This window comes from Malus sylvestris, chromosome 13 (assembly GCF_916048215.2).
Source record: "Malus sylvestris chromosome 13, drMalSylv7.2, whole genome shotgun sequence".
Classification (NCBI taxonomy): Eukaryota; Viridiplantae; Streptophyta; class Magnoliopsida; order Rosales; family Rosaceae; genus Malus; species Malus sylvestris.
The window spans coordinates 14,263,780-14,280,908 of record NC_062272.1 but is presented as its reverse complement, the minus strand read 5'-3'; the positions used below and the strand labels follow the sequence as shown (position 1 = coordinate 14,280,908).

Sequence of the window (17,129 nt, the reverse complement as noted above, 5' to 3'; positions counted from 1 at the left end):
AGAATATATAGTTCTGTAAGCTGAGCTCTATAAGGGTGACAACATTTAGTTCTTCTCCTTCCATCTCTGAAAAAACTTCAAAGGCCATGGCTAATGGAGGGCCAAAATCTGCAGCATCAATTCTCCTAATTGTTAATCTTGTTCTATATTTCATTGTGATTGTCATTGCTTCTTGGGCTGTCAACCATGGAATCCAAAGGTCTCGCGAAGCCGGTAATTATCGATTTGCAGTCTTTCAATTACTTGAAATCTTCTGGCATGACCATCACATCACATGTGATTGAATTGTGGCAATCACATTGAACAATTTCTCGTCAATTACAACTTAATTGTGATAACTAACAACATTTAACGTGCATGCATGCAGCATCTGTGTTGTCGATTCCTGCTCGGATATTTCCAATATATGTTCCATTTGGGAATACGGCTACTGGGTTCTTCGTGATCTTCTCCCTCATTGCTGGAGTTGTTGGATTTGGGACCTCACTCACTGGACTCCACAACGTTTTCCAATGGGACGGCCCCAGCTTGCACACAGCTGCTGCTGCTTCTCTTGCTACTTGGTCACTCACCCTTCTTGCCATGGGGTGAATACTTCTGCTTCTTTTTGTTCTTCAGTAAATTAGGAAAAAAACAAACGCCCCGACAACGATAGGTTTTATATAAAAACACTTCAAGAGCCCGATTGGAGTGGCAAAAATCATTTTCTATCTACTTGTTATGCTCTAATTGATTCTTAGTTGTGAAATTCTTTTAGTGTTACAAAGTTAGGTTTTGATTTAAAATACGGAGTTTGAAGCTTTTTCTTAAAGTATGACATGCGTAATTGTGATTTTTTTGGTACACTTGATCTGTTTGCTCTCCAATTCATTTATGTATTTCTACTCCACTTTTTCTGTTTCAGATTGGCATGTAAAGAGATTGATCTTGGTTGGACAGATTCCAACTTGGTAAGTTGCTGCTCTTATATATATATATATATATGTTTTTTTTTTAAACAGAAAACCAATATAAGCATAATTACCGTACTTGGCGAGGAAAATTTCCCTCTCACCGGTTGTATATACAATTACATGTAATAACTCTTTCATACGTGACTAGTCGTGTGACAAGAGAGACCGATACAATCCGTTTCACTTGCACCTAAGATTTCCTTGTACTAAGCACTGTGGCACACTACAATTAGTACTAGCAGCCTTTTTGCATAGATGCATACACATTGTCCTTTCACACATAACCCTCACCTACTAGTCGTCACATGATTAATAGCTATAAGAAGGAAGTTGTGTAACATCCCACATCGTCCAGAGGAGTGGATCCTGTAAGCTTTATATGTATATTCCTATTTCTACCTAGCACGAGACCTTTTCGGAGCTCACTGGCTTCAGGTTTCATCGGAACTCCAAAGTTAAGCGAGTAGCGCGCGAGAGCAATCCCATGATGGGTGACCCACTGAGAAGTTCTCGTGTGAGTTCCTAGAAACAAAACCGTGAAGGCGTAGTCGGGGTCCAAAGCGGACAATATCATGCTACGGTGATGGAGCGGGCCCAAGATGTGGTAGACCTCAGGTCGGGATGTGACAATTTGGTATCAAACCCTAACCCTTGCCGTGGTGTGCCGACGAGGTCGTTGGGCCCACTTAGGAGGGTGGATTGTAACATCCCACATTGCTCAGGGAAGTGGATCTTGTATGGCTTATATGTATATTCATATCTCTACCTAACACGAGACATTTTTGGAGCTTATTGACTTCGGGTTCCATTAGAACTCCGAAGTTAAGCGAGTAGCACGCGAGAGCAATCCCATGATGGGTGATCCACTGGGAAGTTCTCGTGTGAATTCCTAGAAACAAAACCGTAAGGGCATAGTCGGGGCCCAAAACGGACAATATCGTGGTACGGTGGTGGAGCGGGCATGAGATGTGATAGACCCCGGGTAAGGATGTGACAAGTTGTATACACAATACATTCATCACATGCAAGAATTTACCGACAGCTCGTATAGTTAGGGAAAGAGCAAGTAGTAATAGTTTTGAAAGTTTTATTGCAGAAACAGAAGAAGCTTAACTAATTACATGACTAATCACGGTGTTATATGTTGTATTAACAGCGTACTTTGGAGACAATAATAATACTTGTAACTGCAACGCAGTTGTTTTTGACGTGTGTCATCCATGCTGGGGTTGAAGATGTTATTGCTTAAGAAAGGAGCCGCACTGGAAGAGTTTAATCACCCTAATTAGTGTTATATTTCACACTAATACACTGCTTGAATGTTGATTATTCATGTATTAATTGTTGTTAAATATCAACTAGTCTTGAGAAATAAGCATCTTGCATCTCAACTCACGTGCAACTAGAATACAAAAGTGCAATTAAACTACCAATTACCAGTTAATGGATTAGATTTCAATCCAGATCAATTCAATCCGATATTATTGGTAAGAAATGGGTTGAGCTATCCTTTGTACTATCTTATGATATTTTCAATAAACATCTAATATTTTAGAAAAATATGTGTATATAAAGAATAATGTTGTCACTTCTCTGTTTAATGTATATATTTTATGTGCACTCAGAATACAAAACAGATTACGTGTTATATTTGATGTTTGAAATATTGATTTAGTGGAAATATCGACATCGATATTGATATCGGTTGCCTTCAACGAAAATTATAGAAGTTTGCAATGAAAAGGGTATATACTCCATTCAAATTAGTCAAAATTAAAGAAAAATTTCTAAAAAAATAATTAAAAATTAGAAATCTGCAATGGATTATGGCAAAATTTCTGTAGTAAATTGATAAAAATGGCCGTTATTAATTGATTTTCTTATATCTTGCCGATGTAAGGTGAAGTTTGCATTTTACCATCCATTTTCATATCGATCCTTAATTTTGCAAATATTTCAATGGAAATATCAACAATTTCGTAGCTATACATGTAATGTACCGGTTTGTATTTGGGATTAGGCCTGGCAATTCCTGACACAACCCGATAACCCGACACGACACGACAAGAAATTAACAGGTGTTCGGGTCGACACGATAACAAATCGGGTCATTATCGGGTAACCCGATAAGCACCTATTAAGATAACTGGTTGGTTCGAGTATACACGTGGGTAACACGATACATGATAAGAAGAATATTAATTTAATAATTTTATAACCTTAAAAATACTATAATTATATATATATATATATATATATATATTAAATTAACTATAATAATTATAATAATTATATATACTATAATAATTATACCCCCAAAATATTAACTATAAGAATTATATATATAATTTTAAATTAAATTTTATACCCCTAAAAACTATAATAATTATACGTACATAATAAATAGATTTAAATCTACTTAATAAATATATATATATATATACCATATGAAACTAATTTCAACGATCCAACTGTCAAACTTGTTTGTATATGCTTCGAGATTGCATCATTAAAAAATCGCAAAAAACAAACATTCAGATATCAAGTAACCGAACAAAACTTTTCAACGGCTATAAAACGAAAAATCACGATTTAACTGTTATTTTAACTCTGATTTTTATGATTTTTTACAGCTACACTCCTTGACCCTATATGAATACAATGAATGAATTTGATCTTCAATTTAAAATATTTACACTAGTGGATATCTTATGTTATACTTAATGAAAGTATGAATATACTCTTAAATGTTAGTGAATCTATTGTTTTGATGGAATACACATTCTACGAAACAAGTTTCAACGATCCAACAGTCAAACATGTTTGTATATACTTCAAGATCGCATATGCCAAAAATTGCAAAAAAAACAAACATTTAGAGATTAAGTAACCAAACAAAACTTTTCGACGGTTATAAAACGAAAAATCACGATTTAACGGTTATTTTAACTCCGATTTAACGGTTATTTTAACTCCGATTTTGATGATTTTTTACACCTATACTCCTTGACCCTATATGAATACAATGAATGAATTCAATCTTCAATTTAAAATATTTACACTAGTGGATACCACAAAATCTTATGTTATACTTAATGAAAGTATGAATAAACTCTTAAATGTTAGTGAATCTATTGTTTTGATGGGATACGCATTCTACAAAACTAGTTTCGACGATCCAACCGTCAAACATGTTTGAATATACTTTGAGAACGCATACACCAAAAATTGCAAAAAACAAACATTCAGAGATCAAGTAACGGGACAAAACCTTTCGACGGTTATAAAAAGAAAAATCACGATTTAACGGTTAGTTTAACTCCGATTTTGATGATTCTTTATAGCTACACTCCTTGACCCTATATGAATACAATGAATGTATTTGATCTTCAATTTAAAATATTTACACTAGTGGATACCACAAAATCTTATGTTATACTTAATGAAAGTATGAATAAACTCTTTAAATGTTAGTGAATCTATTGTTTTGATGGGATACGCATTCTACGAAACTAGTTTCAACGATCCAACCGTCAAACATGTTTGTATATACTTCGAGATCGCATACGCCAAAAATTGCAAAAAACAAACATTTAGAGATCAAGTAACGGAACAAAACTTTTCGACGGTTATAAAAAGAAAAATAACGATTTAACGGTTATTTTAACTCCGATTTTGATGATTCTTTACAACTACACTCCTTGACCCTATATGAATACAATGAATGAATTTGATCTTCAATTTAAAATATTTACACTAGTGGATACCACAAAATCTTATGTTATACTTAATGAAAATATAAATAAACTCGTAAGTGTTAGTGAATCTATTGTTTTGATGGGATACGCATTCTACGAAACTAGTTTCAATGATCCAACTGTCAAACATGTTTGTATATACTTCGAGATCGTATACGCCAAAAATTGCAAAAAACAAACATTCAGAGATTAAGTAACCAAACAAAACTTTTCGACGGTTATAAAATGAAAAATCACGATTTAACGGTTATTTTAACTCCGATTTTGATGATTTTTTACAGCTACACTCCTTGACCCTATATGAATACAATAAATGAATTCAATCTTCAACTTAAAATATTTACACTAGTGGATACCACTAGTGTTTCTTATGTTATACTTAATGAAAGTATGAATAAACTCTTAAATGTTAGTGAATCTATTGTTTTGATAGGATATGCATTCTACAAAACTAGTTTCGACGATCCAACCGTCAAACATGTTTGTATATACTTCGAGATCGCATACACCAAAAATTGCAAAAAACAAACATTCAGAGATCAAGTAACAGGACAAAACCTTTCAACGGTTATAAAAAGAAAAATCACGATTTAACGGTTATTTTAACTCCGATTTTGATGATTATTTACAGCTACACGCCTTGATCCTATATGAATACAATGAATGAATTCGATCTTCAATTTAAAATATTTACACTAGTGGATACCACAAAATCTTATGTTATACTTATACTTAATGAAAGTATGAATAAACTCTTAAGTGTTAGTGAATCTATTATTTTGATGAGATACACATTCTTCGAAAATAGTTTCAACAATCCAACCGTCAAACATGTTTGTATATACTTCGAGATCGCATACGCCAAAAATTGCAAAAAACAAACATTCAGAGATCAAGTAACGGGACAAAACCTTTCGACGATTATAAAAAGAAAAATCACGATTTAACAGTCATTTAACTCCGATTTTGATGATTATTTACAGCTACACTCCTTGACCCTATATGAATACAATGAATGAATTCGATCTTCAATTTAAAATATTTACACTAGTGGATACCATAAAATCTTATGTTATACTTATACTTAATGAAAGTATAAATAAACTCTTAAAAGTGTTAGTGAATCTATTGTTTTGATGAGATACGCATTCTTCGAAACTAGTTTCAACGATTCAACCGTCAAACATATTTTTATATACTTCGAGATCGCATACGTCAAAAATTGCAAAAAACAAACATTCAAAGATCAAGTAACGGGACAAAACTTTTTGACGGTTATAAAAAGAAAAATCATGATTTAACGGTTATTTTAACTCCGATTTTGATGATTTTTTACAGCTACACTCTTTGACCCTATATGAATACAATGAATGAATTCGATCTTCAATTTAAAAAATTACACTAATGGATACCACAAAATCTTATGTTATACTTAATGAGTATGAATAAACTATAATAATTATATACATTAATTTCACAATTTTATACTTCTAAAAACTAAAATAATTATAATATATATATATATATATTAAATTATGTGTTTTAATGTTTTGAAGTAATATTTATGTGGCAAAGTGTGGTATGTGCAAATTTAAGGAATTTTTTTTTTTCTTAACGGGTCATAACGGGTTATAACGGGTCGGGTTACTTTACCCGTTGGGTAAAGTGACTCGACTTGTTAAGGACCTGTTAAGATAACAGATGTGACACGACATGACCCGTTAAGATAATAGATATTACACGAAAATAACATGAACACGACAGACACGACCCGTTTGCCAGACCTATTTGGGATAGACCGAAAAATATCTTCATTTAATGGTTATATTAACCTCCCTAGGCTGCAAAATTTTCTCATAAGCTGAGATAAACCGTAAATTCCCGCCACTTTGGAAATTAACCAACTGTACAGAAACATCCCTAAAAAATCCTCCCTATCTCTCCCACACTCAGCTTCACCCATGAGCTTCGCTTACCGTGCCGTCACAACGGTAACATTCCCCTCTTTCCCGCTGAACCCTAATCCCAAAACCCTAATTGCCCCAAATTTCACTCACCCGAGCTCACTGAACAAAACCCTTATACAAGCAAAGCCGAGATTAAGCCTCCAAATTCGAGCTGCGGCGAGCGATAGCAGCCAAAGCCCGTGGTGGGTGAACGTTTTGCCGACCAAAGCTTTCGGAGCCGAGAAATTCCTCAGGCTGATTTCAGGCGCGACTGCTAGCCCCATCTGCCAGTACGTCTCGGAACCCACCACGTTCCTTCATTCTGTGGACCCCAGAATCAAATTGGTATGCTTAATTTTGATGGGTATTTGTTGGTTTTTTATGATAAATGGTGGGTTTGGTCTAATTTGGTACCGTATATTTAGCTGAAAAGGATGAATTGGTGTATGGGTTTTGGATTTTGATGGCATTTAAAGTTCAAGTTTTTATTTTTGATTTTAGGTATTTCAGTTTGTTTCGTATTGAGTTTCTAGTGTTATGTGTTTGATATGTATATGTTGCGGAACAATTTGATAAGACTGATAAAAAATGTTCCCTTTTCTTCTTCTTCCTGATTTTAATTGTGTTACAACATAGAACTTTAATATGAAAGAATGTTGTTGTTCACTTGTCTTTTCTTTTTTCTGTACCAGAGAGAGGGTTAGGGAACATTAAATGGTTGTTTCCGTGTCCAAGTTTCGACTTGGCCTGTCAACATGCGAGGTTTAGGAAGAACCGATTTGTGTAGTGTAAGAAATTGCAACGGCAATGTCCTTTAAAATTGTAGATGACAGGAGTTGAACTCCATGCATATGATACACCTGAGATCTCCAACTATTATTGAAAGGCGGCGACTCTCAAACCTTAAGAGATGACATTTCTATTGAAATGATATACTAGCTAAGTCAAGTAGAAACATCATATGGAATGAGAATTTTTTAGATCAACCAAAATTTTGAGCACAATCAAATGGTTTCAAAACCGGAGGCTGTTTATGTTGTTAAATGCACTTAACAATCAGATGGTAAAGATATCCTTCTGCATCCTGGGCTTCTGTCTTTTGTTAAATGCATACTTGTAAATAACACCTCACTGTTGGTAAAGTTTACATGATAATTTTTTTTTTGGGAAAGGGCATATGGGGTTATGTAACTTCTGTTTTATTACCTTTTCTCATTTTGATCATGCAGGTTTGGCTTTTGGCTCTAGTTGTTTTACCAGCAAGGTCACATATAATACTGCGCTTTGGATTAGTAGTATACTTGGGCGTTTTGTCAATATGGATTCTTCCGAGACACACATGGATGGTACATGACCAAGCACCTTCCTATGAGTCAGGAGCTAGTTTTAATTGTACTAACTTCTTAGTCTTTAGTATTTTATTAACAAGGCCTTAGTGATGCATCCAGTATTTTGTTATTCCTTCTTCCTTTGTTGAGAATTGATAATCAATATACTAATGCAGGATATTTTCTTGGTTACAGGATCAACTGGGAAGAGTGTCCTTGATTTCTGGAATTTTATTCATTATGCTGGGGCTGGGTTCAGATGGTGTACCACCGCTTGTTCAGTTGAGAACCCCACCTCCTGGAATGATGGGATTATCAAATCTTCCTGCATCCCTGGAAGGTTACTCATATTTAATTATGAAGCTAGGTCCAATACAGTTTACAAGGAAGGGGTTGTCTGTAGCGAGCACAGCTGCTTGCTTAACCTTTACTGTAAGTTGTTCCTATCTCTGCTCAGTGCACCTTTTGCCTCTTATTAAATAACGATATGTTTGGGTGCCCATTGATATAATCACATTATAAGGGTGTGTTTGTATATGTAGGGACACGAATTTTGAGATTAAAGTGATGTAACCATACAATTGATGAAGAAGCTTTTATTTATACTGATAATTAGGGTTTGTATTTTTGTGATAGGTCTTTCAAAGTGCGAGCCTTTGCCTTACAACCACAACCCCTGAAGAACTTGCATTTGCTTTGCGGTGGTTTATGCTCCCTTTGACACATCTTGGTGTGCCAGTGGCTGAAATTATTCTTACCCTCATGCTTTCATTGAGGTTCATCAATCTGGTTTTTGATGAGGTAAGGGGATTGGTCAATAAGATTTGTGTTCAGTGATTCCAAAATTTTCAGATGATTTTCTTGACAGAGGATTAGTGATTTAGCTCTAAAATCTACTCAAACTGATATCCACTCCTTTGGAATATACTTCTCATGCGTTTGTAGGTACGGAATGTTGCATTGGGGATTGTATCTCGTAGGATAAACTGGGAACAGCTGACAATGGTGGAAACAATCGATCGTAAGCATACATCCAACATATGAATTTTTGTGTTGTTATTGTTGGTCTTCTCCTCCTTAGCTACAAATGAATCTGAGTTGTAGGGTCCTCAAAGCAGGAAGAGTTTCTGCTATCTAAATTTATCATATTTGTGTGTTGTTCACACTGTATAACGCTTATAGCGCCCCCCCCCCCCCCCCCTCTTTTGTTTATGGATATTGTCTAGTTTGGTCTAGTAAATATATTTTCAGCTTGACTGAGTAATCTTATCAATCTGATACCTTCATCTTTTATGAATTCTGTGCTCTGTTAAAGATGTTTCATTGCCTACATGTAGAACTACCTCATGCTCTTATCACTTTAGTGTAACTGTCAGCTTAGATGATGAGGGACAAACTGATATTAAACATTTATCTATTTGAACACCGTCTTATCACCTTTTTCTTGGATTGTCATTGGCGACTTTCCTTATATGATTTGGTTCTTACTTTTCAGTTTTATTTGCCTACTTCCGTCGGATCTTCACAAATATTTTTAGCCATGCAGAGCAGATTTCACAGGTTTGTGCATTAACTCACAGAAGTAAGAGAGAGAAAAAGTAATTCTGGTATTGCATGTTTCACCAATGTTATGGCTTTTACAGGCAATGATTGTCAGAGGTTTTAGAGGGGACAGCAATGCTCATAAGATTTACTTGTTATCAGATCCATCCATCGGGACTGCAGATATCATTTCCCTGTTATGCCTGGTTGGTGTAATAGGTGCTTCTGTATGGTTTGGCTACTTTCTAGTCTGATCTGCTGTGAAACTTTTCATCGGTAATCCCCCCTTTTATTTCTCCGCCTATTGGACAGGTAGTTTTAGCTTTGCCCTTGTGTCTCTGATTCGATCGATTTGTCCTACAGGGGAAAAATATTGTTGATGACATAGTACCATATACCGACACACATATGAGCCGGCTGTAATTTTGGTAGAACTGTATTATCAGTAGATAGAGTTCTGCAGTCTATGGAAGAAAATTCATCAACGTTCCTACAAAGAAGCGGTGAAGGTCCTTCCTGGTTCCTGGAATGGTGATCAAGAATTTACACAGAGTGCTTAAAGGATCGGAGACACCTCGAGGGTTCTGGCCGTCCCAACCAAACGAAGATCAACATCGAACTAAGAGTGTGTTGTATGGTTGAAACTTAAAACTTTGGGATTGGCTTACCGACAATGTTTCCTGGTAAAGCCTTCTTATGCATTGAACCTTTTGGTTGTACATGGTTAAAGAAAACAATGCACAATCTCAGTAATTTGTGCTGCTGAGGATAGTTGTTTGATTTGAAAGTAATTATTATCAGATACTGATTAAAAGCGATTAGTGAATAATCAGAAATACTTAAGATAAAACGCAATTTTGAGTCATCGATCGCACGACGGCATGTCCCCGATGATAGTCAAGGTGACAAACAATTGAACTAAGAATTATTCGATAACCAAAAGTTTTGTAAAAAGGATCATGAGTACATTCACAACTTTTACTAACTTGCGCGTGGACGTTAAAAATTAAAATGCATAAAACGTCTCTTACCAAACTCTAAATCTACAAACTCCTTAGTCGTCGGCTCCCTACTCTGACTTGGGACCGGTGGCAACCCCTCTCTCAACTTTCTAATCTTTCTCCTTTATCTTCTCATGAATTATTGCTTATCTATTTCTCGTCTTAGTATTTCTGTCAACAATTGCCTCCTTAGTGAGGTGTGTGACTCTTTCTCCGTAAGTAATTTAATTTTGTGTTGGTATGTCATTAACTCCTTTGGATCTACTTTGTTAGAATAATTATCTTCGTTGACAGTGTTCGCACAAAATTCGTGCTAGTAGGAGACTAGTTGGTTTGTTGCTAGTTACTTTTCGGACTCGGCGTTGCTCGTTATCAAAGAGTGTTCATTATATTCAAGGCTTTGTGCGTAGATGTTTTTATCAAGAATGATATTTCTCTAGTTGTGGAGTGCCGTTTCAATCCTCTAAGTTTGGATGTGAATGATTTCGCCCTCAAACTCACAAGAGCACACTGGTAATTAGTTTTGCCAAGTTGGCCCTTTATTTTATATTAAAGTTTTGTTAGATTGAGGACTTCTTAAATGTTATCTCGAATGTACTCTTTGGTATTTGTGTCAGTTCTTAAGTTTATAATAGTGTTAGTAAATAGAATATAGTAAGAAAATTATATTCGCACGCGTCTTAGAAAAACATTTTCACGCATGCATGTCAATAATTAGGTATTTAAGCCCAAAATATTATGATTCCTATATAAACGCATATGATCGTACTTTTTATTATATTTTCATCTTTTGTCATAGGAAAATCTCAGATTAGTTGCAATCCATACGGCTCCAACTTGGCGCACGTTAGTGAAAGTTGTGGTTGTTCTCGCTATCATCACCACGGTGGCTGCCAGAGGCAGAGATGACTGTGAAGGCAGCGGAGGTGAAGATACCAGCGGTGGAGGAGATGGCAGTACTGGCGGAGGAAGTACTGGTGTTGGTGTGCCTAGCACTGGTGCAGGAGTGGATCGTTTGGTACGTAATAATGCCACGATACCTGCGTATGGTATTGTCCGGTGCATAGCGTTTCATTACTTGCTGAATGCGTTGTGGCGGTGCTAATCATACTGCGGCGGAGATGGACATGTTCATGTGTTGTTTCAAAGACGGCTTCTTAAATTCCAACTGTTACAATTTATATTATCTTAGCAAATGTAGAAATTAATAATACGTAGTCTTATGTTCGTGACACGGCAATTAGAGGTTAAATACTGATGAACGATCACCCTTGAATATAATTCTGAAACGCCAACCGTCCTTTTGATAGATAATAGAATGAAAATTGTATAACTAAAAATACAACCTGAAAAATTGTTTACAGTTGCAGAAACCCTAACAGGAAAAGAAAATAAAACCGGAAAGTATAAAAATAATTCAAATATGTTTTGACCCACTAAACAACCTCATACGCCCGAAATTTATCATCGATTGTTGCCAAGCAACAAGTTTGATTCGTCTCTTCCTTTTCAGAAAGGTTTCGAGTAAAAAAAATAAAAATAAAAACTTTTTATGATTCAACAATCAAAGGAATCCATAATATAAAGAGTGCACAAGTTCGTTCATTGTATCACTGAGTACTAGTCATTTACTAAGTTTTAGTTGAATTGATAAACTGACGTTGTAATACTTTTTAGATAGTTCTTGATACTTTTGTTCTTTCAAATTGGTCCCTGTTGAGTGTTGGAAGTTTTTTCTTTCCTTGCATCCAGTTTTTGCTATTGCTCCCTGGAATTTGACTACATGAAACTTAAAATTTGGCACTTAATCTTTTGAAACTCGATTTTTATTTCACTTTTACCTAGATTTTTATTTAGGCTTTTTTCTCTTTTAATGTTTTATTGATTAATAAATTATTAATGGTTGGTTTTGACCATAATATCCTCTCTCTTGTTTCCACACTCCACATGAGCAATTTTTTTGCCATGTCAGCTAAAGCCACGAAATAGATGAAATCTAGGCATTGTGGAACAAAAATCAACCGGTATAAATTCACTCTCTTAAGCCCTGTTTGACACGACGTATATAGTACTAGATAAGATTATTAATACAGAATCGGATGTTTGTAACTCTCTCGTATTAAATTGGATCGGACTAATTTAATCCGATCCATTTTTTTTTCTTGCCAAAAGATCCGATCTACTTATTTAATATGACGTTTGGCGCTCTCTCGTACCCCCATTGACCCTTGGCAGTCCATTACCATTTTACTAAGCACAATATCTCGATTTTAAAACTAATTAAAAATAAAAATTAGGCAGCTGATTAGTGGAGGAAGATATTTTTATTTTTTCTTTTATTTTAATATTATTAATTAATTTGGAGGGCAAAATCGTCAGAGGAAAAAAGTCAAACTTTAAAGTTATAGTTGCGACGACGAATCAAACTGGCGCTTTTATATATCGGAAGGCAAACATACACACACATACCTTCAATCTTCCCACTCTCTCCACTGCGATCCCCACTCCACTCTCCTTTACAGTTTTATTTGATCGATTTTTCCAGAAAAACCCTAGAAATTCACTTCAAAAGGTTGGATTTTTATATTTATTTTTCAAGATATTCGGTTAAATAATTCTCCTTTTGTAGTGTTTGCAGGCCTCTATTTTTGCCTTGAGCTTCAGTTCAATTGGTGTATGAATTTCGTTAATTTATTTGGGTTTTGTTTTAGGGTTTTGGTGGTTGGATAAAACCCAGAATTGGGGAACAGAGCAGTGAACCAAAGGTACCAATTTTTGTGTTTTTCACTTTCATGCATGACTTATATATTTTTTTTTATGATTTTTTTTTTGTGTGTTGTTATTAATTGAGATTTTGTATTTAAGTAGTGAAATTTGGTCTTATTATTTGTTCTTGAATACTTTTTAGGGTTTCTGAAACGTTGATTTGATTTGAGTGTGGTGAATTTACTGTTTGTGGGGGTATATGTAAGTATAATAGACAAGGGGGTGTGTGTTTGTGTGAAGTCAGAACCAAGAGCATGTTTTCTGGGGTTGGGGTTGGTGTTGCTGTAGAATCTGACTTTGGTGAGGTAGTGACCGGAGAATTGAGACTTCGAGTTGACTCGGGTCTTTTTCACTCGGGAAGAAGGTTATTCAACTCGTTAGAAGGTTTCTACCTTTTGTTTTGTATTGTTTTTGGTTCTTCTGTTGGGGGAAGGGGGAGAGTACATACGCTTTTGGGTATGAACGGGTGGATGCGATTTTCATCGCCTGGGGTTGGTCTTAACTTTTGAGTGAAAGGCTAACAAACCATGCCAAGTGCAGTTCATGGTTGTCCAATTTTTTGAGGCAAGTTATTGATCAGCTCACTTGCCTATTTGAATGAGATAAAAGGTGCAGTGGTAGTTATGATAAGTCTGATATCTAATGAGATAAAAGAAGAATATCAATCTGGAAGTCTCCAAAGAATTGCAGTGGAAGGAGCTGATGAGAAGGATGATGTAACCGGAGCGTGGGAGGGAGAGATTCTCCCTTGCTACCGAATATAGATTTAACTGGTGTCATGGGTTCAATACCTACATGATTCAAAAAGTAAACTAGTTGTTTAATAGCGAATTGGTGACAAAAGAATATAGCGATCAATATTGTTTGTTAGGTGTGATTATTATTATTTTTTTTTAAAAAGAGAACAAATGGTGGCAAAACACGGTTATTCATTCTTTGCGGGCCCGGAGAGGCTATAGCGATCATTATTGTTTGTTAGGTGTGATTTGATGCCAAGAAGATGGCAAGATGATGTGTCATGGAGGTCTCTTAAGGGACATGCTCTGTTTTTATCATTTCTTTTATTTTACAGATAGAGATTAGAACTTATATTAGTACTAATTTATTAAATCACAAAATTAATTTGTGGCATGCATCATTGAAGGACAGAGACAGTAACAGTTGTATCCATAGGTGAGGAGAGTTGGGATCATATTGGCAACTTGTACATGGACTTGTTGGTCTAATCATGTGAAAGTCTTCAGGTCGTTTGCAGTGAAGGATGAGATATTCTGCTTGTTTGAGGGAGCACTTGACAACTTGGAAAGTTTGAGGCAGCAATATGGACTAGCCAAGTCTGCAAATGAGGTGATTTTGGTGATCGAGGCTTACAAGGCCCTGCGCGGTCGCGCACCTTACCCCCCCAAACCATGTTATTGGCCACCTCAGTGGAAATTTTGCTTTCATAGTATTTGACAAGTCCACCTCAATGGTGTTCGTGGCGTCTGTAAGTCATCCTTCCGCGCCAACCAAACAATGATCTGCCTTGGTAAAGCTAATGGATTTGATTCACATCTAACAACAATTGGGTTTGGTTGTAATTGTGACAGGACCAATTTGGCAAAATTCCGCTCTCGTGGGGAATTACTGCTGATGGATATGTGGCCTTTGCCGATGATGCAGAACTGCTTAAGGGTGCTTGTGGCAAGTCACTTGCTTCATTCCCACAAGGTGTGTAAAAGTTTTAGTGGATGCATCAGGATCCAAGGGGCACCTAAGTCTTTGAGTTTTCAGTCCACCAGTAATTTGACAAATTACAGCATGATGTATGAGGAGTAGTTGAAAAAGAAAATGACCGTTCTTTGTTTACAATGGTGTTATTGATTTGTACAGGATGTTTCTACTCCATGACGGTTGGGGGACTGAGAAGCTATGAGAATCCTAAAAATAAGATCACTGCTGTGCTTGCTACTGATGAAGAGATATCGGGTGCAACATTTAAGGTAAATAAAAAAGTGCCTGCTTTTCCTTTTAGTAAGAGAACTGACTAAATTTTCAAGAGCACCTGTTGATGTTATGTAGCGTCTGGGTTCCAGCCTGATTATTCCTTCTGTAAGGTCATTATAGTGGATAGGCATAATTTCTATTTTGATTGACTTACGTCGCTGATGATAAATAGGCTGAGTGAAGAGTTAGATTATATGATGCAAGAACTATATTCATTATTTCATATTCAAACAGTATTGCAGTTGCATCTCAACACGAAGAGCCTTTGTTGGATACGTTTCACATCATCTGCTTAGTCTTTGCAGCGAGTTAGCTGATGATGTATAACAGTATAAGTGTTCCTGATTAAGGCTCTTGGAATTGAAATGCTAAAGCTTCCTCTTTGACGACACTATAGTCTGAGCAAAAAGAGAAAGTGTATGTTTTGAAGATGAAGATTGTCCATTGATTTGAGAATCATTTACAAGATCTCATGAAGCCAATGACTAGAGCTAGGTATTCGTGATTGCAAACCCCCTCGTCCATCCCTATAGTTGTACCATTTATTGACAGGGACTAGGACTAGGACTAGGACCAGATGATGACAATTCACACCAACTTTAATAATGTTGAATTTCGACCGCATATTCGTCTACTTGACGGGGTGAAATTTCAGGTGGAAGGGCCAGCAGTTTTTGCAGCCACAAAGTAGGAGCTTTTTCCTGATAGAGTGCTGTGTCGTCGTTCTCTTCAAAAGCTAAACTTCTATCCGTTTCGATGGGGGAAGGTTTTTACATGGCGCTGGATGCAAGACACATCAGGAGTACTTGAACAAGTGAGTGAATGTTGATAAGAGTGTGTGTGTCTCCTGTAGTTTCTGGTCGTTGTATTCCAAGCTTATACTACTAGGGGGCGTTTGTTGCACCGGACTATTTCGGACTGGACTAGCTGCAGGGACTAACCTGGACTGGCTTAGACTAGACTAAGCTGGACTAGCTTAGTGAAACGTTTGGTGCAGTGTCGGACTAAGAAGTAGGATAATAAAATTCTTTTTCTTTTCATTTTCTGGAACTCTCTATCTGTTTTTCTTTTTCTTTTCTTTTGTCTTATTATATATTTTTTTCTAGAACTCTCTTCTGTTCTCCGTCTGTTTTTCTTTTTCGTTTTTTTTCTTCTCTTTTCTTTTCATTTCTAGAACTCTGAAATCCCTTCCCCCTTCCGTTTCTTCACCTGTATTCCCCAAGTTAGTCACAGTGCACAGATTGATAATTACAAAATGGAAACATGCCTCACCTTCAATTCTCAATTCCTAATTTTTTTCCCCAAATTTCCAATTCCCACCAAAAACCCCAATGATGCTCCTTCCAATTTTGTCGGCTGTCACAGTGAGTTTTCCCGTCCGACAACCTCTCTCTCTCTCTTTCCTTTGTTTTCTCATCTAAATCCATCCGGCCAAATCCTTCTCTCCCCCAATTCCGTCGGCGGCCATGGCGAGTTTTCTTGTTTGGATGGTTCTGGTTCTAAGATTTTTGGGGGTTTTGGGTCGTAATCGGATTTTGGGTAGTTCTACACTCCTTTGTGATGCAAGCTTGTGGTGGTGGCTCGAGGGATTCTGGGAAGACAAGGGGCAGTGACTTAGTCCTAGCTAATAACAAGGTTTCAGTCGGGACTAGCTAGCGACGCTTAGCGAAGTTCGGAGTCGAGGCGAGTCCGACTTAGCGTCATTTAAGTTAGTCCCTTGCTACGCCAAACACATGACTACACGGACTGTTAGTCCAATCCTGTCCAATGAATGCTAACGATGTCAAACAAACGCCCCTCCAGTGTACAGCTATGCTTTTGTTTAATTAATAATAATGTTGTACGGCTA

The 17,129-nt window shown here is 36.4% G+C and overlaps 2 protein-coding genes and 1 pseudogene across 4 annotated transcripts; all 3 read left to right on the top strand.

Annotated features, from left to right (window-relative positions):
- Positions 1–26: 26 nt before the first annotated feature.
- On the top strand, positions 27–2,513 carry LOC126597173 (membrane protein PM19L-like). The gene is made up of 4 exons (XM_050263941.1): positions 27–213; positions 368–587; positions 905–950; positions 2,110–2,513. The coding sequence occupies exons 1-4, from the start codon at positions 87–89 to the stop codon at positions 2,200–2,202; spliced, it is 486 nt and encodes a 161-aa protein (XP_050119898.1). The 5' UTR covers positions 27–86; the 3' UTR covers positions 2,203–2,513.
- Positions 2,514–6,565: 4,052 nt separating this feature from the next.
- On the top strand, positions 6,566–10,345 carry LOC126596915 (protein ABCI12, chloroplastic). Of its 3 annotated transcripts, XM_050263615.1 has the most exons (8): positions 6,567–7,002; positions 7,887–8,003; positions 8,181–8,417; positions 8,622–8,786; positions 8,931–9,006; positions 9,481–9,545; positions 9,629–9,803; positions 9,891–10,345. In XM_050263615.1, the coding sequence occupies exons 1-7, from the start codon at positions 6,673–6,675 to the stop codon at positions 9,779–9,781; spliced, it is 1,143 nt and encodes a 380-aa protein (XP_050119572.1). In that variant the 5' UTR covers positions 6,567–6,672; the 3' UTR covers positions 9,782–9,803; positions 9,891–10,345. The 3 variants fall into 3 exon arrangements, with proteins under 3 accessions (XP_050119574.1, XP_050119573.1, XP_050119572.1); XM_050263617.1 differs by lacking the exon at positions 7,887–8,003 and having other exon boundaries at positions 6,566–7,002; XM_050263616.1 differs by lacking the exon at positions 9,891–10,345 and having other exon boundaries at positions 6,566–7,002; positions 9,629–9,804.
- Positions 10,346–11,433: 1,088 nt separating this feature from the next.
- LOC126595271 (uncharacterized) lies at positions 11,434–17,129 on the top strand (annotated as a pseudogene).

Coding starts and splice junctions, on each gene's coding strand:
- LOC126597173 (XM_050263941.1), top strand. CDS start 87: ATGGCTAATGGAGGGCCAAAATCTGCAGCATCAATTCTCCTAATTGTT. Junction 214..367: donor CCAAAGGTCTCGCGAAGCCG/GTAATTATCGAT, acceptor GCATGCATGCAG/CATCTGTGTTGTCGATTCCT. Junction 951..2,109: donor GTTGGACAGATTCCAACTTG/GTAAGTTGCTGC, acceptor TTGTATTAACAG/CGTACTTTGGAGACAATAAT.
- LOC126596915 (XM_050263615.1), top strand. CDS start 6,673: ATGAGCTTCGCTTACCGTGCCGTCACAACGGTAACATTCCCCTCTTTC. Junction 8,787..8,930: donor TCAATCTGGTTTTTGATGAG/GTAAGGGGATTG, acceptor ATGCGTTTGTAG/GTACGGAATGTTGCATTGGG. Junction 9,546..9,628: donor ATGCAGAGCAGATTTCACAG/GTTTGTGCATTA, acceptor TGGCTTTTACAG/GCAATGATTGTCAGAGGTTT.